The following is a 25787-nucleotide window of genomic DNA, read 5'->3' as shown; positions in this document are numbered from 1 at the left end:
ATTGGTTGTCAAACCAGATACTGGATTAATGTGGTAGGGTGAATGTTTCAGGGATGATGACATTGCTATCATGCTGATCAACAACTCACCCAAGGTATCACATGGCTCATTTTTCCAGGAACAGATATCAAGACCTGTCAATAGAATGGCATGGTCATGGCGGCTTCCATCCTTTCCCATCAACCCAGATTGCCATTGGCAAAAACTGCTCAATGTGTGGTCAGCATGGTGATTGATCATGAGCCCTGGCTAGAGACAAGAGTCAAACAGAAGAAAACTCTATCTCAGTGTCAATGGGAACATCAAATTAACGTTAGTTTTGTCGCAGTGGCAACTTTATCAAAACATACAGAAATCTATGGAAAACAAAAAACAGTGAAGCACCAATACTTCTGTTCCATCTCCATAGATTTAGAGAATGCAAACATGTGTCATATATCGGAGAGAAAGAGTCCTGGTATTTCAGAGCTGGGATAGGCTGGCAAATTTGAGAGATCTTCCCCTCTCAGTTCATCCCTCTCTCCTAAACCCATTCCAATCTTCCAGAAATGTGTCTCCAGCTCTTTGCATTAATACTCCCAGAAGACAGGCAGAAAGAGTTTCTTTTTCTTTTGACAAGCCAACAAGCCAATCTTGGAAATTGTCCCTTATTTCTATACAGCTCACCCTTCACCATCAATAAAAAGGCACAACTTTTACTCCTTTCATCTCATTAGAAATCTCTAGGTCCTCCAGTGTAATTCTCTGGCTTTCTTTTGGAGAACTTCAGAGTGACCACTCAAAGGTAGAAATAATAGCAATATTTTAATGTGCAGTTTTTCACTTTCATGGGATTATGTACCCCTGACTGTAGTTTGCAATGGACATATGTCAATCTACGTAGAAGGCCAATTTAGTCCTTATATTCCTAAGAAAAAATGTTCTTGTTTCAGAAAAAATAGATGGCTTAGTATTTCACTATGATGCTGTTAGTTCACTGTGTTATAAAAAAGCCAGTGAGAACATGTCTGAAGTAGTAGTCTTTAAAACAAAACCATTTGTTTCACAAGAAAAAGGGAGAACTGGTTAGGTACAGTAAGGTCCCTTCCACACAGCTGTATAAAAACCCACATTGAACTGGATTATATGGCAGTGTGGATTTAGATAATCCAGTTCAAAGTAGATATTGTGAATTATCTGCCTCGATATTCTTGGTTATATGGCTATGTGTAAGGGCCTTCAGTCTTATAAACAAAGCTTGTAATGCAGATTGCATTACAAGCTTTATACTGCTTTATACTGTTTTATTGCTATATTTTGTATATTTATGTTTGGTTGTGGTCACCATGGGGTGCCGGTTTGTTAGCCGCTCTGAGTCCCTCTGCGGAGGTCGAGATAGGATGGGATACAAATGTCCGAAATAAATAATACATAAATCTTGGAGCAGGTTGGAGCAGCGGTACAGATGGGCAAAATCTCTCAAGTTTTACTCTGGAAAAAGTTTCAGCTGAAAGAGATTGAAATGTCCATCCAGATGTCAAGTCTCACCAAAATCCCACTAGATATGCCTTTAGAAGTAGTAGGGCTGGGCAACCATGGAAAAAATTGTTTCTAAACAATTCGTTTTTTGGGGTTTTTTGCGTTTCGATATTTAAAAGAATTCCGAATTTTTTCTTTAAAAAAGTTTGATATTTACGAAATTTCGTAAATTACGAAACAATTACAAAACGATTTCGAAACGAATACGAATTGATTCGTTAATGGCGGACGCGACCGCGCAATATGCTAAAAAACCTCCATATGGGACAGGGGGAACCTTTGAAGCTTCCCTCTCCCTCTGTTGTTGACCATTTATAATTTTTTTTCACTGATTAAACAAACAACAGCTATAAAACTTGCCCCAGACATGCGGAAATAATAACGAAACGATTTCGAAAGGATTTCGAAAGGATTTCGAAAGGATTTCGAAACGAATACGAAGCAATTACGAAACGAATTGAAAAATTTGTTTCGTTTTTTAGATGCTCCTGAATGGTTCAAAATCGCTTCGTTATAAAAAAAATAACGAATTTTTAACGAATTACGAAATTACGAAATTACGAAACGAAACCACCCAGCCCTAAGAAGTAGATATGTCTACATTAAGCACCATGACTTATGCACAAGTTGCCCACAACTAGAGCTGATGTGGGAGCAGAGAATTCGCAGTATAAACATTGATTTTTTTACTTATCTATATTAACTGTGGTATTCAAATTCAAAAACATGTTGTTTTCTGTACTGTGAGTTAACCAAGGAGACTAGAGAAGTGTATTAATCCAAACCCTGAATTTCAGTTAATTAGGATAAAAGGGTAGTGTGTGCCCCATATCATGAAGAGGTGAACCATATTATCTCTGAAACACATTATCTTTGGGTATATTATTATTTTATACATGTCCCATTTGGTTTTCTGTGACATTAAAGAGAGTATAAGAGAATTGGAAAGGTCTGATTTGACTCTTGATGAGGCTTACAGTATCAAATAAACCTTGCCATGGCTGTCTCTCAGTCTAAGTGGTTAATCAACTAAAATTTGTGCCCATAATATGTACAGCTAGATAATTTCTTTAGATAGGTAGCTTTATGCCTACAGCACCCCTTGCTGAATGAGGACAGAGACGAAACAACAGAACAGTGAGCAATTTGTTTAGAAAAAGAGCAATTCTGAGCCAGAGAAGTAAAAGAAAATTATGTCACAGGTGTAAGATCAAAAGATTACTCTTCCTACTCCTTTCAGGTTGGACTTGGTCCAACCATGAAAAGCTAAACATTCAGTGTAATTAAGCTGTCACTTAAGGATCCCCAATCGCTCAGCACATAAAATGAAGCATTACATTGCAGCACAACCTTCTGGTGCACAGAATTTGCAGGCAACTCAAAAACAAAAAAAGGAAGGAAATACATAAAGAGAGCATGGACTTGAATGTACAAGTCAACACAGTTGTAACAGCAAGAGTAATGATAAATCCGAAATATTATTCGGGGCCTTAATAGAGGAACTAGAATATGGTTTTGTACTCCAAAGCTTTAAGTATTTTTGGGATCTTGACTGGTCTTTCATGATGAATGTGTCCAGTATTAACAGCAAGAGAAACATTTTCAACAATCCAGCTATTTTATCTACAAAAACACAATCCTAAAAACTTGTGCGCCAGTTGTGCCCGTACCTTGGGAAGTCTGATCTGGCCACAGTGGTCCACACTCTTGTCACATCCCAAATAGACTACTGCAATGCACTCTACGTGGGGTTGCCTTTGAAGACTGTTCGGAAACTTCAATTAGTCCAACGGGCGGCGGCCAGATTATTCACCGGAGCGTCATACAGGGAACATACCACCCCTCTGTTATGTCAGCTCTACTGGCTGCCGATCCAGTTCTGAGCACAATTCAAAGTGCTGGTTTTGACCTACAAAACACTATACGGCTCAGGCCCAGTGTTCCTGTCCGAACGCATCTCCTTCTATGTCCCGCCTCGGAGTTTAAGATCCTCTGGGGAGGCCCTGCTCTCGTTCCCACCTCTATCACAAGTGAGATTGGTGGGGACGAGGAGCAGGGCGTTCTCAGTGGTGGCCCCTCACCTGTGGAACTCGCTTCCTGGGGAAATTAGGTCATCTACATCCCTCCTCTCTTTTAGAAGGAAACTAAAAACATGGTTATGGGACCAGGCCTTTGGGTAATCTGGCAGACAGACAAAGGACAATGACGACTAGAATTGGATAGGATTATGACAATGCGGAATGAACTTACAGATTTTGAGCTTGGTGAACGTTGATCATTAGACTGGTTTTTATTAGCTATGATGTATAACTGGATTGTTTTAATTGTGTTATAATTTTTGTTGCTATATATTTTATCTTATTATCTGTATTGCTGGCATCGAATTGTGCCTTTTGTAAGCTTCCCTGAGTCCCCCCTCGGGGGTTGAGAAGGGCGGGGTAGAAATGCGCGAAATAAATAAATAAATAAATAAATAATAGGAATATTCAGACACAACAGTCCCAACCATTTAGCCACAGCTGAGAGGCAGGGATGAGCTGAGAAGATATGTATTTTCTTTCCCATCACATGCAAAGTATATTGGGACCATTTTTATAAATGGTTCATACTGATCAGGGGTTACTAGTCATAGATGTAGTGAAGAATCACTTATTTAATCCAATTGTGGCTTCCTCAGCCTAAACTGCTGCTGCCCTTCAAATTTGATCTTGTGCCTGTGCTATACTTTGCTTCTGTTCATTCTCCCAAGCTAAAGAAACTCAAGAATGTGTAAAGAAGATAAGAGAGAACAATATCTAAAGCTGCCTATGCTGAGTAATGTCATTACTATCAATATTGTAGCTCTCCAAGAAGAGTTTCAGGCAGAGATTTTCTCATGCCTACTACCTGGAACTGAACATAAGATATTCTCCGTGTGAATATATGTTCTGTCATGGATTCATGCCTACTTGGTAGCTTTAAAAGTCTAATTAACCCATTCCATAATATTTAATATCATATTGATTGTACCTGGTCTTCTTCCAAAAGTATCAAGCCAACAACTGCAATGTTAATGTTGCCTCCAATCGTTCCATCTCTAAACAAAGCAGAAACCTGAAAGGAAATACAGAAATCATGCTCTTGGAACCTACTAGGACAGTGCCATGAAATACTGTATACAAGAATTGAAATATTACTATTTGATTTCATTTAAAGGCAATTCTACAGGTTATGCATTGAAACATCCTTCAAAGTATGCCAATCAATGGTTTTTTAATATTTGCAGAAACTATACAAAAATACGGCACTCCATGCAGTCATGCCGGCCACATGACCTTGGAGGTGTCTACGGACAACGCTGGCTCTTCGGCTTAGAAATGGAGATGAGCACCACACCCCAGAGACAGACATGACTGGACTTAATGTCAGGTGACTACCTTTACCTTTACCTATACAAAAATATCTACTACTGTGGGAAATCTCAAATGTTTTTACTGTTTAAGATGTTATAGTACTCCACTGTTTTTGCTTGCCTGTAATTCATAGATATTGGTACATTAAAAATTTAACCAACCACTTTATCAGATGGGCAATTTGCCCATTTATGCTGCTTACTCACTACTTTCACCACAGAATAAATTACATGGGGGCACATCAACTTCCGGCCAGACTCCGTAGCAAAAGGGGAGAGCAAGCGGTGTATGCCTCCTCAGCTGCAACATGGCAGGCTTCCCATTTTGCTTTGAAATAATGTGGGAAAGCTGGGTGGCAGACACTTTCCCCAGTGGGATCGGACTAACAGTAAGTCAGGCAATGTGTGCTCTGGAGGAACGGCTTCTCCACAAACCCCACTGGGACCCAACGGATTTACTATAATGCAAAGATTGCTACCCAAGATATGCTCAAATGTTATCTGATAGTGAACAGCAAATACTGAATCCACAACTTTGAGTCACGAGGAGAGGCAAGTGTTCTGGTACGGCTGTACCAGGAGCTCCAACTTTATTTTCTTTCTGTTATCTGTTTGCAGTTATAGGGCAGGCCTCCTGTCCATCATAATTAAGCTTTGGTTCCACCCCCTGTTCAGGGCTCTGAGAGGGAAAGAAGCCACTTTTTGGTCAGTCTCACACAAGGAAGCTAGGCTATAGGATGTAGACCAGCTTGTCCCATAGAAAAGCTTCTTTTCTCAAGACTATCCAGGGAAAAAGAGCTTCCAGGGAAAAAGGACCATCCGGGGAAACAGAAACAGAAATTCCAGGGAAAGGTCCCAAGGCTCTGGCTGAGAGCTCACAGCTCTCAGCCTCACAGCAATCAGAGGGAAAACAGCCCTGAAGTTTCAAAGAACTCTCTGAGGGAGGACAGCACTACAGATCCACCAAACTCCAGCTGAAATATCTTCAAGCCTCAGCTGGTAGGTCTACTCGATACCCAGACACATTTGGAATTAGGTAGTAGGACCCACACCGATGAGGCATAGATAGTAAACAGTCTGGGGGAGGTTAAAAAGGGTTTTTCCTACAGAGAAGGTTCAGTTAATTAAAGTCAGGTACCAGCCCATTGAGGACTAGACTAAGAAAGTCTCGAAGTGTTATTTGAACAATTGCAGACTTGTTGTTCCTTAATAAAGACTTTGTTGTATCATTAAAGACTCTAAAGACTATCACTTCAGGAAAATCCCTGAGAACCTCTCTTTGAGGCGCCCCTGGCTTCCCACTGGGCTTAAAGTATACCTCCTATAGAAAAGTACTGCTATTACAGTCCCATTGCACAACAGAACAGCAAGTAAGAAATTAAATAATAATAATAATAATAATAATAATAATAATAATGACACAGGGACATGATTTTTGCTTGACTGGGCTATACAGGTTTCTTTTTAAAAACATTACTATCAGCAAAAACAACTTACAGTGCCTTAAGGTAAAGGTAAAGGTAGTCCCCTGACATTAAGTCCAGTCATGTCTGACTCTGGGGTGTGGTGCTCATCTCCATTTCTAAGCCAAAGAGCCAGCGTTGTCCGTAGACACCTCCAAGGTCATGTGGCCGGCATGACTGCATGGAGCGCCGTTACCTTCCCGCCGGAGCGGTACCTATTGATCTACTCACATTTGCATGTTTTCGAACTGCTAGGTTGGCAGAAGCTAGGGCTGACAGAGGAAGCTCACGCCGCTCCCCGGAATCGAACCTGCGACCTTTCGATCAACAAGCTCAGCAGCTCAGTGCTTTAACCCACTGTGCCACCGCAGTGCTTTACAGTGCCTTACAGTGTACAGTGCCTTACAGACAACCAAATTTACTGAGGCATAAAGTTTTGTGGAACAGAGGTCACATCACACAGCATGTGAAGTATTCTCTGTCTGTGCAGTTTTGTCAGTTTTGAATATCCGGGTTTTGGCCTCCCTGATCATTTTTCAGGGCAACACCCAACTGGGGGAGGGGGAGATATATATATATATATATATATAGCATTTACTGCTTTGCCTTTTCAAGTCATGGCCTTTGGCATATTTTGGGAGAGGATATGTTAAAATTCGTGCTAATTGTCATTTATATACTCGTGCCTAAGGGGAATTAGAAGGTACTATAGACTATGTATTGTATTGCTTTTGGCACACTTTTCTAAGAGGAAAGCTTTTAAAGAAAATGCTTGCTGAGCTTTCATTTTTTTAACGGTGATATGAAATACTTTTATATCCATTGATGACAAGCATATCATAGCCTATCCCAAGGGGGAGGGGGAAGCTTGCTATACTCTGGCTGTTGCTCAGCAAGAACTCAAATCCTACATGTTACAGAGTATTTTTGGTGCAATCAAACACAAAATTGAACAGCCACACAATGCTTATCCTTGCTTTACTGCACAAATATTTAAGTGACAATTTATTTCCTAAATTTTGCAACAAGACTGCAGGCCATTTATTATTGAACTAGCTGTCCCCTGCCACGCGTTGCTGTGGCCCAGTCTGGTGATCTGGAAAATAAAGTAATGAGAAAGTGTTGGTTTCTAATATATGTAATTCCTTTATGCTTGTGGGTAAACAGTATTTCTTGTTGTTTCTTTGTCAGTGTTGATGTGGAGAGTGTCTGGTTTGCCTAATCTGGAATCTGCAACATATCATAGTCCTTCTTTAAGGGTCTCTTTCAAATCTATGATACTATATCTCTGTGTGTGAGAGAGAATCATATCTATCTATCTATCTATCTATCTATCTATCTATCTATCTATATTTATGACTGGATGGCTCTTTGTCAGGAGGGCTCTGATTACATTTTCTTGCCCTGATGAAGGGAGTTGGACTGGATGGCCTTAAGTATTTTTTGTTGGTCATGGGGGTTCTGTGTGGGAAGTTTGCCCCATTTCTGTCGTTTGTGGGTTTCAGAATGCTCTTTAATTGTAGTGAACTATAAATCCCAGTAACTACAAATCCCAAATGTCAAGGTGTATTTCCTCCAACCTCCATCTTGTTCATATTTAGGCATATGGAATTTTTGTGTCAAGTTTGGCCCAGATCCATCATTGTTTGAGTCCACAGTGCTCTCTGGATGTAGGTGAACTAAAACTCCCAAACTCAAGGTCAATGTCCACCAAACCCTTCCAGTGTGTTCTGTTGGTCATGGAAGTCCTGTATGCCATGTTTGGTTGAATTCCATCATTGGTGGGGTTCAGAATGCTCTTTGATTGTAGGCGAACTATAAATCCCAGCAACTACAACTCCCAAATGTCAAGGTTTATTTCCCTTAAACTGCACCTGTGTTCATATTTGGGCATATGAAATATTCGTGCCAAGTTTGGTCCAGATCCATCATTGTTTGAGTCCACAGTGCTCTCTGGATGTGGGTGAACTACAATTCCCAAACTCAAGGTCAATGTCCACCAAATCTTTCCAGTTTTTTCTGTTGGTCATGGGAGCCCTATGTGCTAAGTTTGACTCAATTCCATCATTGGTGGAGTTCAGAATGCTCTTTGATTGTAGGTAAACTATAAATCCCAGCAACGACAATTCCCAAATGACAAAATAATTTTTTTTGAGTGAAGGACATAAATTGGACTGTTAGATATCTTGTGTCCAAATTTGGTGTCAATTCCCCCAGTGGTTTTTGAGTTCTAATGGTAGCACGAACTAACATTACATTTTTATTTATATAGATTTCCTTCTATGTTGTATTTGGGTATGGAATACCTCATTCCCCTATGTATGTAGTAACTGATGAGTTCAAGTGAACCATTTCATTTGGCTTGACATCTGTCTACACTGTGAAGAGAAAGCACAGAAATCATGAAGGAAAGAAATTAAAAGCTGTATTTCTAGTGGTCTTTTGTGTTGTAATTTGATTTTTGTAGACATTTTTACTACCCAACTAGTCTTAAGAAGAATTCATACCATATTGAGTATAGTTAAGACATAAGTAGTAATGTTGTCATGACCATGGTTTTGCATCATTTTTTTGTCCACCACCACTAAGGTCTCCACATTAAGCTCTTTGGTCTTGTAGGCTTTCAGAAGAGATCGCTTGTTTCGCAGCAGATATGTATATTCATCTGGTAAGATATAGGTGTCTCCAGCTGGAGGCTGGGGCATATCTACAAGAACCAAAAATAAGAGATGTCCAAGTTACAATCAAATTGCATGCATAAAAAAGAGAGAAAAACAAATCAACATTTCACCTATGTGAGACATTATAGAAATCTGCAAAAAAGTTTCCAAACATTTTCCAAACTATATGACTATAAAAAAGTAAAAGAGACTATTGAAAGTTGTCACAATAAAGATATGAAAGTTATGGGAATAGGCTTGGGTAACCATGGAAAAATTTGGTTCTAAACTCGTTTTGTTTTTAGGGGGCCCTTGCGTTTCGTTTTTTAAAAAATAATTCTGAAATTTTCCTTTTAAAAATTTTGAAATTTCTGAAATTTCGTAAAATTACGAATCGATTCGTTAATGGCGGACGCGATTATGCAATATGCTAAAAAAACCTCCAAATGGGACAGGGGGAACTTCTGAAGCTTACCTCTCCCTCTGTTGTTGACTGTTGGTGTGATAAAACTGACAACAACTATAAAACTTGCACCAGACATGCGAAAATAATTACGAAACAATTACGAAACAGTTACGAAACAATTACGAAATAAATTGAAAAAATTGTTTCGAATCTAATTTACTCCTCACACTATTCCTGCATGGCTCAATATTGGATCGTAAGCTAATTTAAATACGAATTAATAACGAATTACGAAATTAACAAACGAAACTGCCCAAGCCTATATGGGAACAAAGGGGAAAATGTAGTCAAAAACAAAATTTTTCATACCCTATTGTTTAAGCAGGAAAAATGTAAGTACTTACTTTATGCATAAATTTAAATAAACAAAACTTAAATATCTTTGCCACAATCCATCATTATTTAGTACTGAAGGCTTACAGTCTTCATTTGGCATATTAGTATGTGCTTCCAGCTTTCATGTTTAAACAGTAGAATTTCAGAATGTTTAACTTTGGTTGAGTTGTGCCAAAGAAATTTAGGTAGACATTAACAAGCGTAGGCATGTGTTTGTAAACAAGTTTAACTTTCTGAAGAGCTCAACAAAGCTGGAAGGGAAAATACAGGACATCATGAAATGTTCAGCGAAATGATAGTTAGAGAAAACAAGTGTTTTTGAGGTTCTAATTTTAGAAACAAAAGACTTCTTCATCTTTGTGCAAAAGATGGGCCAGCTCACATGCAATTTGTTTAGGGCACGCATCCTGCACGCAATTACCAGATTGATTGATCCAAGGAATTAAGCTTAACATCATCTCCATGCTCCCTGATAAAGTACAAGTTCTAACAATAGCTACACAGAGAGTGTAATTAATTGTGATTATGGTGAACTATGTCCTTACATACATTTCTTGCGCCTCCCACAAAAGTGCTGTTTGTGCTGCCGCTCGGAATTGAGATGCTGTTGTTGAGTTTCTTGGAAAACATTATGGTGAGCATCCATTTCCCTTTGTCTCTCGTCATTCACAGTTACCTCATTATTGAGTGCCAGAGGCTCAGTAGATCTCTTATATAGTACGTGAGAGTGGTGACCATGAGGTGCAGAGTAGTTATGTTTAAGTGCAAGATTTGAAGGTAGTGGTTTCAGTAAGTAATCAGCTTCCTGCGTCCTTATCAAACCTGACTAGAAAAACAAAATACAATTAGAAATGAGACCAGTAGCTTTAGATCAGTAGTTTCCAACATTTTGACCAGGGACCACTTTGACCAGGGACCACACTCCAACATTAGTATCAAAATGGGTACAAATCAGTTTTTGGTTAACTTTAGATTCGGTTTGGTTATTTGGGGTGCTGATTCAGAAAAATGCATTGGATACAGGCCTGTAGCTAGGATTTTGATTGAGGAGGGGCTGAGTTTGATTTGGGGGGGGGGGGCTGAGTCTGAGTGAAAGAGGGTCTACCCTAGCAAGCCTTTTGTATCGTTACCCCAATACCACCATGCATATGGGATATATTGAGCATGGTGATCAGATCATGATATGAATAAACATAATAGTTTAAATAATGTACCAGTAAGGCCTTCTCGCAGACCACCAAGAGAATTTCGGGGGGGGGGGGGGGGGCTGAAGTCCTTCAAGCCCCCCCCCCCCCGGCTACATGCCTGATTGGATAAACCATATCAGCTCTAGTTTCTGATACAGAACACATGCCATCCAGTAGTAATCATCTGCTTGCCCACAGAAATCTATATTTAATCATATAAAGCTAATGTGGTAGTAATAATCTTTAATGGGTAGTCAGTCTCTCCACTACCAACATCTCCATTGCATCAGCATTAAAAGAGGGTTTTGTGAGACCAATCGCTCTCAGTGTTATGTGGTTTTGAGGCAATAGTGTAGTAATTGTGAAGCCGTGAACCATATTTTCATTCTGGGGTTGGCAACCACTGCTTTAGGTCAAACTCTAGGAGACTTTTTGCTGTTTTCTCACACTCAGCTTTTAATCTGCTGCTATAAAAACAAGCTGGTTCAGACATTCTGGTAAATGTAGTTTCCTAAAGTAACTTCCCCAGACTCTGGATTAAGTGTTGTATCCAGTAGCATCAGATAGCTTCCATGTCAGTGGAGGTAGTGAATCTGTTCCAGGTTTTAGATCAAATTTTAAATTAGTATTTTGAGATGCTAAGTTCTGCCCCTCACAGGTTCAGCACAATGTATAATTCCTTTGACTTTCAGTTGGTTCACCATGAAAGCCATCAATCACCACTGGTTACATCTACATGGATTTAACTGTTGTTAGCACTAACCTGGTTTTTGTGTTATTTTATTGTGGCATGTTGTATCCCATAGAGCAGTGGTTCTCAACCTGTGGGTCCCCAGATTTGGGCCTTCAACTCCCAGAAATCCTAACAGCAGGTAAACTGGCTGGGATTTCTGGGAGTTGTAGGCCAAAACACCTGGGGACCCACAGGTTGAGAACCACTGCCATAGATGTTCTGGGTTACACAATGGTCTATTATTGCAAGCAACTTTTTTTCAAATGTTCTTTCGTTTTCTCCACCACCTCTTTATTCAAGAGCAGTGTTTCATTTAGCTTCCAGGTTGCATTACCTGGACCCCATCTTGTAGTTATAAATACGTGGCCAGAGCATAAGACAGGCACCAAAGACTTTTTAAAAAAAATTCTGGCTCAATGTCTTCTGTTTTTAAAATATTATCTATTCCGGAGTAGCTAGAATGCCTCCCTAAAAGAAATGTAGAATTTCTTTCTTTAGGATATAGTTTTCTCCAAGCATCAACTAATTTCTATTCTTGTAAGATAGAAAGTATTTTATGACCCAGTTTCTCTTTTTTCCTGGCTGGCCTGTCTAATTTATTATCTAGTATATAGTTTGTGTCCTTTGCAAAAATTATACATTCCTCTGCAATTTCCTCTATTTTCTTCAGCATTTGAAGATTGCTTGATTTTCATTTCTTGAGTAGTACGATCTGAATGTGGCTGTTCTCTCCATTAGTTTCCCTTTTCCAAATATGAATCTCCCTTCTGTATCTTCTACTTTATAAAAAATATCTTCAACTTTACAAAAATTTGAAAATAATATACTACCCCCTCTAGATTGCCCATTCTGTTTCGAACTAAACTGTGTTTCAAGTAATATTGTGGCAATTTTAAAGTCCCTTTATTCAAATGAATTTCTTTCAAAAACATGTCTTGCGTTCTTAATAGAATTCCACAATTGTATCTTTTGAATGGTGAGCTTAGGCTATTCATATTTTTAAAAATTAATACAGTATTTTCCCCGATTTAATGTAGGTTATGTTTATGAAACAGACTGGACTGATTTTACCAAATATTGGTATTGCGACCTTGGATATAACAGAAATGAGTGACTGACAGTTTTTTTTAGTCTTCAGCTTTTGTGTATTTCTTACCCTTCTCTCTTTCCCCATCCATGAAATCACTTTCATACTCCATATTAGCCTCCTCCCTCCATGATAATATATGATGTCTTGGTATCATGCCTCTTCTCTTTACTAATTACTTCTAATCCTGTCCCAATTTATCATTCTTAAAGTTTATTACCAATCAGAGAGAAGAGAGAGAGATACAGAGTTATGTTGCCATCTCCCAGAGTGGCAAACCAAACAGTCTGCAAGTCACCCTATCATCAACTGACCTTCTTAGGTCTTGCAGATTCAGGGCTGTGACTCCCTTGATGGAGTCTATCCACCTGGAATGCATCATCCCTTTTTTTATTGCTATTTACCATATTTATTTATTTATTTATTTCCTAATTTATTAGGCTTGGGTAACAATGGAAAAAATTGTTTCTAAACTTGTTTCGTTTTTAGGGGGTCCATTGCGTTTTGTTTTTTTTAAAGAATTCCGAATTTTTTCTTTAAAAAATTTCGAAATTTACGAAATTTTGTAAATTTCAAATTGATTCGTTAATGGCGGACGCGATTGCGCAATATGCTAAAAAACCCTCCAAATGGGACGGGGGGACTTCTGAAGCTTCCCTCTCCCTCTGTTGTTGACTGTTGGTATGATAATTTATTTTTTATCACTGATAAAACAAACAACAACTATAAAACTTGCACCAGACATATGGAAATAATTACGAAACAATTACGAAACAATACGAAATAAATTGGATTTTTTTTTCGATTTTTAATTACTCCTCACAGTAGTCCTGCATGGCTCAATATCGGATCATAAGCTAATTTAAATACGAATTAATAACAAATTAACGAACGAAACCGCCCAAGCCTAATATTTATACCCTGCTCTTTTCACCTGGAAGGGGACTCAGAACAGTGTACAGACTAGCCACTTACCAAGCATTATTATCTTTTCTAGTGAATCATGTCTTCTCATGATATGGACAAATGACAAGAGTCTCAGTTTAGTTATCTCAGTTTAGGGAAAGTTCAGGTTTGATTTGCAGATCACATAAGACTTACATAACGTTTAAGCAGACAATGGCGATATGGAAATATTTCAAGATTTTCCAAACTTTGTCTTATTCATTTACAACAAAATCCCTGGTACCTCTTCCTTTCCTGAACCCAGTTTAGACATCTAGCATTTCTTGTTCTATATATGGTAACACTATTTGTTTTTGAATTCTTAGCACCATTGATTCTGGTTGCTATTTGTTGTTATTCTCTGCTGTATTCCAGTAGCTCATTCCGTGCCACCCAACCTGTAAGTATCATTTTCTGGCTCTATTGTTTTGGATTGTCTCATCATAAGGTTTTTGTAGTAAAGGATTTTCATGTGCTTCCTTCTATGCAGTAGTAACAAGTATTAACTTTGGTCCCACTGCAATTGTTTCTGAGAGATCCTCCATAAGTGTCACCCCACACCACTGCTGCTGCCCAGTAGCTGTGTGGCACAATTGGTATTGCTCCTCAACCCTCCTCAACCTTGTCCGACATGGAGGATCCTACTAGCAGGATAGCCTCTTGCCTCACGGGAGCAGGTTGTCCTTCCACCACAGAAAACTGATGTTTTTGGTGGACTAACAAAACTTATTCAGTAGTAACAAGTATTAACATTGGTCCCATTGCAATTGTTTCTGAGAGATCCTCCATAAGTGTCACCCCACACTACTGCTGCTGCCCAGTAGCTGTGTGGCACATTTGGTATTGCTCCTCAACCCTCCTCAACCTTGTCTGACATGGAGGATCCTATTAGCAGGATAGCCTCTTGCTTCACAGGAGCATGCTGTCCTTCTACCACAGAAAACTGATGTTTTTGGTGGACTAACAAAACTTATTCTGAGCTTACCATGGGCTTATTCTCTGTGTCTATTCCATACCATCTGCTACTGGTGGGGGAGCATAACAATATTATGATTTGGGATCATAGTCAGCATTACAACAGCTTTCCCTGATCTACAGGGAATCATCATTGATGGTTATATGGGCTTCAGAGGGTGGGATCATTAGTGCAACACAGCTGGAGGGCACCTGGTTGGGAAAGGCTGCCAGCCATCAGTTTTATGTGTGCATCAGAGGGCTTCCTAAAAGTATGAGGCATCAATCTGTTTAATATTAAGCACTAGGGAAATTGTTCTAAGTTATTCATTTGGGAATTCTCAAATGAACCAGACCTGTACCAAAGGAAACAATTCTCACTTGGCAAAGAAAGAGACTGGATGAGCTAATAGATATTTTCTAGCACTATAAAATTATGATTTTATATTTCCTAATATAAGGCCAAGTGCTCATTTGCCCTCTGGGTCAAGCATGTAGTAACTCTCAGGGTATCCAAACTCTACCTCTTAACAAAAAGCCTCCTGCTTGTTATTGTGTTGCCATATCAACTTACAAAACATAGCACAAAGGATTTCAACACACTGCTGTGACTGGCATCTTATACACTCCCCAAAAGGTGGTGGTGTGGGGAAAATCAGAATAATCTCAAAACATAGGTTTTCATATCCAAGCCAAAAAATGATTTATGGATAAAGTGGGGGAAAGCCTGAAACCCACCTTCATGTTAGGAAAAAATCAATTCCAGAATGAACACAGGCATGATTAGCATGCGTATTCAAGCATGGGTGGAAATGTTTAGTGCAGTCTTAAGGTATGTGTATGGAGGTGAGGAACCCATTTCCCAAGATGCTGTGCGACCTAGACTCCATCCATGTGCCCTATGGTTGCACCAAACATTCCACATATGCTTGAACGCACATGTTAATCATGGCAAAATGTAACCAAATTAAGATACAGTTCATGACATCACCATAAGTCAAGAGCTGCCTTGAAGGTTCATACACACACACATGTACATATAAGTCCAAAAAAGAAAAAAAGAGTATTTTATAGCTTGAGATGCTATAGTATTGTCTTTGACACTTTGACAGCAAACACCAAGACAAAGAAGGAGGAGGAGCGGAGAGGGAGAGGATGGGGACCAGCAGAAGAGTGGTCAATCCCCCTGTTTAAGGAGCTCCATTGGCTGCCGTTCATCTTCCGGTCCCAATTCAAGGTGCAGGTCATCACCAATAAAGCCCTGAATTGTTTGGGACCCACCTACCTTTGTGACCACATCTCTTACCACAAACCTGCACGATCTCTTCAATCCTCTGGAAAGGCCCTGCTTTCACCCCTTCCTCTATCACAGGCTCGATTTGTGGGAACGACGGAAAGGGCCTTCTCCACTGTGGCCCCTCGCTTTTGGAACTTGCTACCCCACCCTGGCTGCTTTCAAGAAAGATCTAAAAACTTGGCTCTTCTGGTGTGCCTTCAGAGAGTGACTTCTGAACCCATTGGTTTGTTTCCACCTAGAGTTGGTTTGTTTCCACCTAAAGCACCTCCCCCTGTCCCTAATAAAGGCCAAATCCCATTGCTTCTCCCTTTCGGGGTCCTCTCTTATAAATGCACTTTTTATCCCTATCTCACCCAGGGTTTTAACCTTTTAAGATTTTACCTCATACATCTGGCCTGCCCTCTATGTTCAATTATATTATGCTATTTTATATTGTTTATTTTATTTGTTATTTTATATATTTATATATTTTGTTATGATGTATTTTCTTGTTATTTTGTGTTTAATCATGTTGTATTATTTTGGGCTTGGCTTCATGTTAGCCATCCCAAGTCCCCTTTGGAGAGATGGTGGTGGGTTATAAATGAAGTTTATTATTATTTATTATTGGTGGCGCAGTGGGTTAAAGCCCTGTGCTGGCAGGACTGAAGACTGACAGGTCACAGGTTTGAATCCAGGGAGAGGCGGATGAGCTCCCTCTATCAGCTCCAGCTCCTCATGCGGGGACATGAGAGAAGCCTCCCACAAGGATGATAAAACATCAAAATCATCTGGGCGTCCCCTGGGCAACGTCCTTGCAGACGGCCAATTCTCTCACAACAGGATGCTCCTGACACGACAAAAAAAATAAATAATTGTAATTATTCAGCAATCTGGCAGTTTTCTTTCCCATCATAGAGTGTGCAGAGATGGAACAGCACAGCATCCCCAAACAAAAGGTTATGCTTTTCTTAATCTATTTCTGCAAATGATGGGTTCTAGACATCCCAGTGAACTCTATTATGAGAAAAGAGTACTCTAATATGGAGTTGAAACTTCCTTGCTACTGCTGTATCCTTCTTAATATATGCCATGTGAACCTGAAGATAAATGCACAAATGTACACAATTTTGAGAGACTCTTGGAGACAACAGAAACATTAAAGGAGCTATCCAAGGTACCAAACCTATTTGAGGGCTGGGATCAGCAACTGGGCAGCTCCATTAAGGTTCAGGATAACTCTCTGCATGAATTCACCATCCCAATGGTATGAAGGCTTCCAACCACCACTAAGTCAGGAGTGTAGAGAGGTAGACTTGGACACCAGCAGCAGATCTCTAATGATTTAATATGCTGTACACTTGTTCACTGCGCCCCCGGTGGTGCAGTGGGCTAAACCCCTGTGCTGGCAGGACTGAAGACTGACAGGTCACAGGTTCGAATCTGGGGAGAGTGCAGATGAGCTCCCTTTATCAGCTCCAGCTCCTCATGCGGGAACATGAGAGAAGTCTCCCACAAGGATGATAAAACATCAAAACATCCAGGCGTCCCCTGGGCAACGTCCTTGCAGACGGCCAATTCTCTCACATCAGAAGCGACTTGCAGTTTCTCAAGTCACTCCTGACACAACAAAAAAAGTGTTCACTTGCGGCTTGGTCATACTTCTGCATCTCTGAATTTAAAATGCTTTGTATTAAATCTATCTGGGGTACTATAACATGAACATTCCAAAAAAGAGTCCCTTTCAACTAATGTGCTAACAAACTTCCTTCATGCAGAGATATTTTGGCTCTCTGCATGGGCTTTTCCACGACTATGGGCTTTTCCACGACTATGCCCCAAAATGCATCAGATGGTTGCAATGCCAGTTCTGAAAAGTATATTATTTCATTACTCTTTTGGGTAGGATCATAGCTACATGGAACTAGAATTCACTTGTGAGAATGAGCAATCACATGTGAAAGGAAATGCCATCCACTGAATCATATCAGTGCTCCTAATATTCTGCTTTAATGCTAGTTCTCTAAGGTCTTTGGTAGGCATTCATAAGTTTGGGATGCATTTATTTAGAAATCAGGGAAAAGTCACTTTTTGGACCATGGCTCCCCAAATCTCTCCAGAAGCCATGGGGCTTCTGGAGCTATAATCTTTAAAAGCACAGTTTTGCAAGCTCTAATAGCTGGACAGTCTTAAACCTTCCACAAAAGACAGAGTGGACAGGTAGAGAGAAAGCAGGGAGGCATTCAGAATTAACTAGCATTTTCAGTGAAACCCAGCAAAGAGTCACATATGAGATTTGTCCTCTACTAAAGTTCCAGGTTTGGGAAGAAACAAGATCTGACATGAAAGAGAATTTCAAAAGGGATTAAAGTCTGTGACAATTTCTCACTTCGTGGTGACCAGATGAAGCCAGTCACCAAGGGATGAGATTTCCATTTTAAGATAAGCATTTATGAATCTCAGGCCATTATAGTATTGGTCTGGAAGCAGAAAGAAAGAAAGAAAGAAAGAAAGAAAGAAAGAAGGAAGGAAGGAAGGAAGGAAGGAAGGAAGGAAGGAAAGACAGACAGACAGACAGACAAGGGCTAATACTGAAAAATGGTGTAGATGGACATTAAACATATAAAGAGACACAGAGTAGATGCAGGCAGGGTGAGGGGGATCAGAGTTTTGTTCTCTGGTTTTTCTGCTGGCTTTCATAATTCAAAATCCTGTGTGTGAATAGAAAAATGTATGTAAGCTGTGTACTGGTGGTGGTTGGTGACACAAATCCCAGCAGGCCATTGAATCCATTTCAGATTTTAGTCTTCATTTTCATAGAATCATAGAGTTGGAAGAGACCTCGTGGGCCATCCAGTCCAACTCCCTGCCAAGATGCAGGAAAATTGCATTCCCGACAGATGGCCATCCAGCCTCTATTTAAAAGCTTCCAAATAAGGAGCCTCTACCAACTCCTGGGCAGAGAGTTCAATTGCTGAACAGCTCCCACAGTCAGGAAGTTCTTCCTCATGTTCAGGTGGAATCTCTTTTCTTATAGTTTGAAGCCACTGTTCCGCGTTTTAGTCTCCAGGACAGTAGAAAACAAGTTCGCTGCCTCCTCCCTATGACTTCCTCTCACATATTTATACATGGCTATCATGTCTCCTCTCAGCCTTCTCTTCTTCAGGCTAAACATGCCTGCTCCTCATAGGGCTTGTTCTCCAGACCTTTGATTATTTTAGTCACCCGCCTCTGGACATATTCCAGCTTGTCAATATCTCTCTTCAACTGTGGTGCCCAGAATTGGACACAATATTCCAGTTGTGGTCTAACCAAGGCAGAATAGAGGGGTAGCATGACATTCCTAGATCTAGACAATATACTACCGATTCAGGACAAAATCCCATTGGCTTTTTTTGCCGCTGCATCACATTGTTCGCTCATGTTTAACTTGTTGTCTATGAGGACTCCAAGATCTTTTTCACACGTACTGCTCTCGAGCCTGGCATCCCCCATTCTGTGTCTTTGCATTTCATTTTTTCTGCCTAAGTGGAGTATCTTGCATTTGTCACTGTTGAACTTCATTTAAAGGAGCAATGGAAAGCATTGACTCTATTTCAGTAATCTCAATGCCTTGGAAAGTGCCTTTCAAGTTCAGACAATTCCAGAGTTTTAGTCACTGCCTCATTGACACAAGAGTTCACCACTGCTATGTATCTTCCATTTTGCAAAGTACAGCAACATGAGTAGAGGGAGAGCTGCTGTGTGAATAGGATCCTGAATACATAGAGGTTGGTACTGGGGTGGCGGTGTCGTAACCTTAGTTCTGCCACCCTTCAGAAAGTCTACGGAGCTCTTGTACCTTTGCAGGATCTTGGTTTTGTATTCCCAGCTAATTTTGACTTGGCTCTTTTATTTAGCTGGGTTTTTAGCCATAAAACTTGGAAAACACATTCATCTAGATATTTTGTTTCTGATTGAAGTCCAGCATTTTAGCAGGGTTTTAATATTCAGATATGAATACCTCTCACATTTTGGTGGGAACAAGATGTTGATCAAATAAAATATATAATTCCTGGCACTCTAATTAGTAAGCATCATGTTATTCTACAGCAATAATAATAATAATAATAATAATAATAATAATAATAATAATAATAATAATAATAATAATTTACTAATTCAGTGAATTATTACTCTGCCATTTTCACTAAACTTTCAATATTAACAAACATTACACTTAGGCCATAATATTGGCCTATGCAGTGAAAAATACTTTTCAGATTATATCATAGTATGCAAACTACATGAACACAGAGGCAATAATATGGAACCAGAAACTATTTCCTGTTTTTTTTGGGTTTCTAGATCAAGACTAGAGGATAAAGTTAGTAGAATTCTTTCAATCAGGTTTCATCTTTTGAGAATTTATAACCAGAAGGAATGTCACTATAAAGAGAGTGGAGGGGAGCCCTCAGTGAAATTTGTGGGTGGTAGATATATTTAGAATTAATTGGGAGGTAGATTTATTATTTATTTTATTTATCTATATAAATAGAAGTGTAATGTTCGTTTGTGGGATTAACAGAACTCAAAAGCCAGTGGGCCAATTAACACCAAATTTGGACAGCATACACCTACCAAGCCAATGTATGTCCTTCACTCAAAAAAATTGATTTTGTCATTTGGGAGTTGTAGTTGCTGGGATGTATAGTTAACCTACAATCAAGGACCATTCTGAACTCCACCAATTATGGATTTGAACCAAACGTGGCACACAGGGCTTCCCTGACCAACAGAAAACACTAGAAGGGTGTCTGACCTTGAGTTTGGGAGTTGTAGTTCACCCACATCCAGAGAGCACTGTAGACTCAAACAATGAGGGATCTAGACCAAATTTGGCACGAATATTCCATATACCCAAATATGAAAACAGATGGAATTTTGGGGAAATAAACCTTGACATTTGGAATTTCTAGGCTTCTATAAAAATAAAAATGTAATGTTCGTTTGTGGGATTAACATAACTCAAAAACCACTGGACGAATTGACACCAAATTTAGACACAAGACACCTATCAGGCCAACGAGTGACCATCACTCATAACAACACTGAAAAAATAGCGGAAGATACTTTAAAAGCCAAAACATAAAAAAACATTACAATGCATGCACAAACACACACACACACACATATACTCAAACACACATATATACGCAAACACACATATACACAAATATATACACACATATAAACATATATACACACACAAAACACATATACACAGACTGAGTCACAGCAACGCGTGGCAGGGGAATATATTTACTTTACTATATTTAGTTTACTATATTTGTATACTGCCCCTCTCAACCCGGAGGTGACTCAAGGTGGTTTACAGTCGGCAGTCAATGCTCCCAACAACATAAAATACAGTTAAAAACATTACATGTAATATAAACCACATAAAAGCAATAAAACAATAAAAACTATCAAGCACAAGTCCTCAGCGTCTCATCAATAAAATCATATTGTTATGAACATGAGAGCAGAGGGATAACTAAGGGCCTGAATAAAAATCATACCTGCCTAAATTCAACTGACCTCAAATTGCTAGCTTTGCAGAGAGCGAGACTTTGTAAATTCTTTGTATCCAGAATTCTTATGTTCTCATTTTATCCCTACCCCTTCCTAGCGGGGATACAGCAAAAAAATCTCTACACATTTCAGCCTTTGAAACTAGTATATTTCTTGAAAGGCCAATGATACAATATTATGTCTGGAAGGGAGCTGACCAGGAAAGCTACTTCTGAAATGCTGGTGCTTGCAGAACAGATGTCATCCTTTTAAAGTGAAAAGATTCCTTTTAATTTTCTTTAAAGTTAATGCCTTATGGGCATTTCAAGAAGCATTGCAAGCCAGGTGAAGCTGTGGAGTGCCAGATACTGGCACAAGGGCCTTTAAAAAAAAGTTGAACCATGAACATAGACATATCTCAGCCACTGCATGATGTATATCAGGGGTCCTTAAACTAAGGCCCGAGGGCCGGATATGGCCCTCCAAGGTCATTTACCCGGCCCTCACTCAGGGTCAACTTAAGTCTGAAACGACTTGAAAACACACAACAACAACAATCCTATCTCATCATTCAAAAGCAGGTCCACACTTTCCATTGAAATACTAATAAGTTTATATATATGTTAATATTGTTCTTCATTTTCATTATTGTATTGTTTTTAAGAGTTTTTTTTTCACTCCAAATATGTGCAGTGTGCATAGCAATTCAGGTTTCTTTCAAATTATAATCCGGCCCTCCAACAGTTTGAGGGACTGTGACCTGGCCCTCTGTTTAAAACGTTTGATGTATATAATCATTTAAATGTCCAACTTCTCATGTTTCACATGACTGCCTTTTTCATGGAGCACAGACTTATGTAGAAATGTAAGGCTTGGCACATTGATCAGAATCATCTTTCACAGTTCACATCAATTACTTTATGTATATTATATTTAGATACATAGCAGAGCACTAAGAAACCCAGGCTCAATCTACACAGCCAAATAATTCGGATTCAACTGCATTATATGGTCAGTATACCCATATAATGCAGTTCAAACTGCATTAAGTGAGTCTACATTGACCGTATTATGCAGTTCAATACATTATTCGGTAGTATAGATTCATCCTAAGTAAGTGAATTGAAAAGCTGTGTAACAGGACACCAGCACATATCCCAATGCACATTGAGCTCTACTGATGTACATGGATACTCCTTGGCTGGTGTTCCAATGTACAACAGGATTGATGTACTTTGCTCCCAATGTGGCTGTATTGGTTCCATTGTCAGTTCCCATACATAGTGATGTAATTGCGAGCCCTTTCTGGATACAAATATTATGGAGTTGTATAGTTCTAATTCTGGCAGATATAAGTCCATTTATGATGATGGAAGTCCTCAGTAAGATTTCTGAAGTATTAACAAAACCTCTAACAAAGGCCTTTCATCCTATAGTTAATCCCAGTTAGAATAAGACATATCCTTCAATAGATATTCTATCTGAACAACAACTTTTACATCCAACTTGAATTTTATTCTAACAATTACTACCACATTGCCCCCCCCCCCCCCCGTTCCTCTGTCACATTGTGTGGGTGTCTTTATGTAGAATGCTTTAGTACTGGTTGAATCTCTACTTACCAAACCTCCACATGTTGAAAGTGCTACTGATGAGTTTTTGTGCAATCGCAAGACTCCTTGATAAAAGCAAAAGTCTTCTTCTGGGTATGTATGTATTGAGCTGGTTCTTCCCTTGCCCAATGTCTGTATTGTAAATCCAGGGGCCACAAGGAAATCAGAAGTCTTTAGGTCAAGATGGAAGTCATGGCCAAACCCATGGAAACGGAGGTGCAGTGAGTCCTTCTTTCCTTCTGATGTTGACCTCTTTCTCCTTTCATGATGTGCAACAGCATGACTTACATAATCCCCTTTTTGGTCTACTTCATATGCTGTCACAATATCGTATTCTGCAATCAGTGAAGACATGTAATCAGAATACACAACAATATAAGTGTCTCCACAGGCACTGCTAGGGATTTAAGAGATCTGAAGCCCAAATAAACAGAATAAGTTGCATAAAGTTGTATATACTAGGCCTGTTTGATCAAGAAAAAATTTGTTTCTAAAATCGTTTTGTAATTGGGGTTTTTTTTTGTTTCGATATTTAAAATATTTACGAAACTTTCTAAAAACAAGTTTTGATATTTACGAAATTTCGTTAATATAAACGAATTTCGTTATTCAGGCCCAATAACGAATCGATTCGTTAAGATGGCGCCCGCAGGTTTTTAGCGCATGCGCGAACATTAACTCAATTTGCCTAGTTTCCAACAGACCTCTGAGGATGCCTGCCATAGATGTGGGCAAAATGTCAGGAGAGAATGCTTCTGGAACATGGTCATACATACAGCCCTGAAAACTCACACAAGCGGCCTCCGCGCGCCATCCGGCTCCGGCTCCTGCGCCCTCCTCCTCCTCCTCGGGTGAGCGCGCGCGCGCGCCATCCAATCGGCTCCGGCTTCTGCGCCCTCCTCCTCCTCCTCCCAGCTGTGTTGCAGGAAGTGCTGGGAGGAGGAGGAGGAGGAGGAGGAGGGCGCAGAAGCCGGAGCCGGATGGCGCGTGGAGGCCGCTTGTGAGCGCGCGCGCCATCCAATTGGCTCCGGCTTCTGCGCCCTCCTCCTCCTCCTCCTCCTCCTCCCAGCTGTGTTGCAGGAAGTGCTAGGAGGAGGAGGAGGAGTAGGAGGAGGGCGCAGAAGCCAGAGCCGATTGGATGGCGCGCGCGCGCTCACAACCGGCCTCTTTCTCTTCCTTCCCTGGCCCGTTTCCCTCCTGACTGACAGCCAGGAAGAAAAAGGGGGTAAGAGAGAGAGAGAGAGAAGAAGGGGAGGGGAGGAAACTTCTGGCTTCTGCAGCCTGGGTCCCGTCAGTGCCACCGCCGCGCGTGCCTCCTCCTCCCCCTCCCTTTCTACCCCCTCCCTCTCACGCTGCGTGCGCCTGGATCCCCACCTCCCTCGCCTTCGGCTCTTCCGCAGGAGAGCAGAGAGTGTTTCTCCCTCCACAGGCTTCTGCCACGGTGCACTGCTGGGGTGCTTGGGAGCGCCGGATTGGCTCCCAGGCACCAGCAGCAGCACTCAGTCAGCACAGCAGCCTCCATCCCATTAACGACACGAGCTGAAGCTCGTAAAAAAAATGGGGCTGCTGTTTCGATATTTTTAAACCCTTCCGGGTTTGAAAATGTGTTTTGAAATCGCTTCGGATATGGTAAAAATAACGATTTAATTACGAATTAACGAATTAACGAACTAAAACCGACAGGCCTAGTATATACTAATATATGACAATTTTATTTAGGTAGACATCCAATGTCCTGGGAAAAAGAATTGAAGCTAAAACCTCATGTGCCCCCATTCAGTAATGCCCTGAATCTAAATAACTACTATGATCACATAGCTGATATAGTAGGCTCATCGTGAGATATAGTGACTGATCTAAGCCAGCTGAGTAAGTCTGTAGCTGAGGGAAGATCTGAGGAATGGATCCGCTGACTCACAGCATCTTCATTAAGTCACTGTTTTAAACAACCAGGAATGAATCTGATGCTGTCAGCTACTGCCATGGGTCAAGAAAGGAACATTCTTTTCAAAAATGGAGATTTTGATTTTTATATACCATATTTTTGAGTGTATAAGACTACTTTTTAACCCAAGAAAATCTTCTCAAAAGTCAGGGGTTGTCTTATACACAGGAGTAGTCTTATATGCCGAGAGTCATAGAGTGAGTGCTGAAACTTCCAATCTGGATTAGCGAATCTGTGGTTGCTGCATATTGTGGGGGAGCTCAAAAATGGCACTGGCCACGTCTCTGCCATATCCAGCAACTGTATGAAAGCATTAAGGGTGACGCTGTACAAGTATGGTAGAAGAAAATCCATTCATCAGGATTTGTGGACTTAATGCAGTCCCGATGGTGAGGTGAAGGGGCACCTCACCGGGAAGGTGTAAGTGAAGGGTGGAGCAAGCTGCAGGCATCTGGTGAGCCTGGGATATGGAAAAAAGAGATAGAGTGGCTCTGAGCCCAGAAAAACACACCTCTTTCACCTGTCTGGCCTGCCCTTGTATCCTATTACCGTACCTCCTCCTCTGCCTCTCAGATCTCACTCCTGAAGACTGCAGTGAAGCAGTGCAGGTGCGCATGTGCGAGATCTGAGAGGCAGAGAAGGAGGTACAGTAATAGGAAA

At 40.3% G+C, this 25787-nt stretch overlaps 1 protein-coding gene across 1 annotated transcript in view; it reads right to left on the bottom strand.

The window, feature by feature from the left end:
• The window catches only part of ADAMTS16 (ADAM metallopeptidase with thrombospondin type 1 motif 16), a 124493-nt gene that overhangs the window by 83465 nt on the left and 15241 nt on the right, over positions 1–25787 (bottom strand). Inside the window, exons 3-7 of the mRNA XM_060772699.2 lie at positions 23192–23517; positions 10384–10660; positions 8880–9079; positions 4528–4611; positions 90–249 (exon numbers count right to left, since the gene is read on the bottom strand). Of these exons, the coding sequence (XP_060628682.2) occupies positions 90–249; positions 4528–4611; positions 8880–9079; positions 10384–10660; positions 23192–23517 (1047 nt within the window). The remainder of the gene's footprint in view (positions 1–89; positions 250–4527; positions 4612–8879; positions 9080–10383; positions 10661–23191; positions 23518–25787) is intronic.

Source organism: Anolis sagrei, chromosome 4 (assembly GCF_037176765.1).
Source record: "Anolis sagrei isolate rAnoSag1 chromosome 4, rAnoSag1.mat, whole genome shotgun sequence".
Taxonomy (NCBI): Eukaryota; Metazoa; Chordata; class Lepidosauria; order Squamata; family Dactyloidae; genus Anolis; species Anolis sagrei.
Note: the sequence above shows the minus strand (reverse complement) of the source record. Positions and strands in the feature narration are given on the sequence as shown.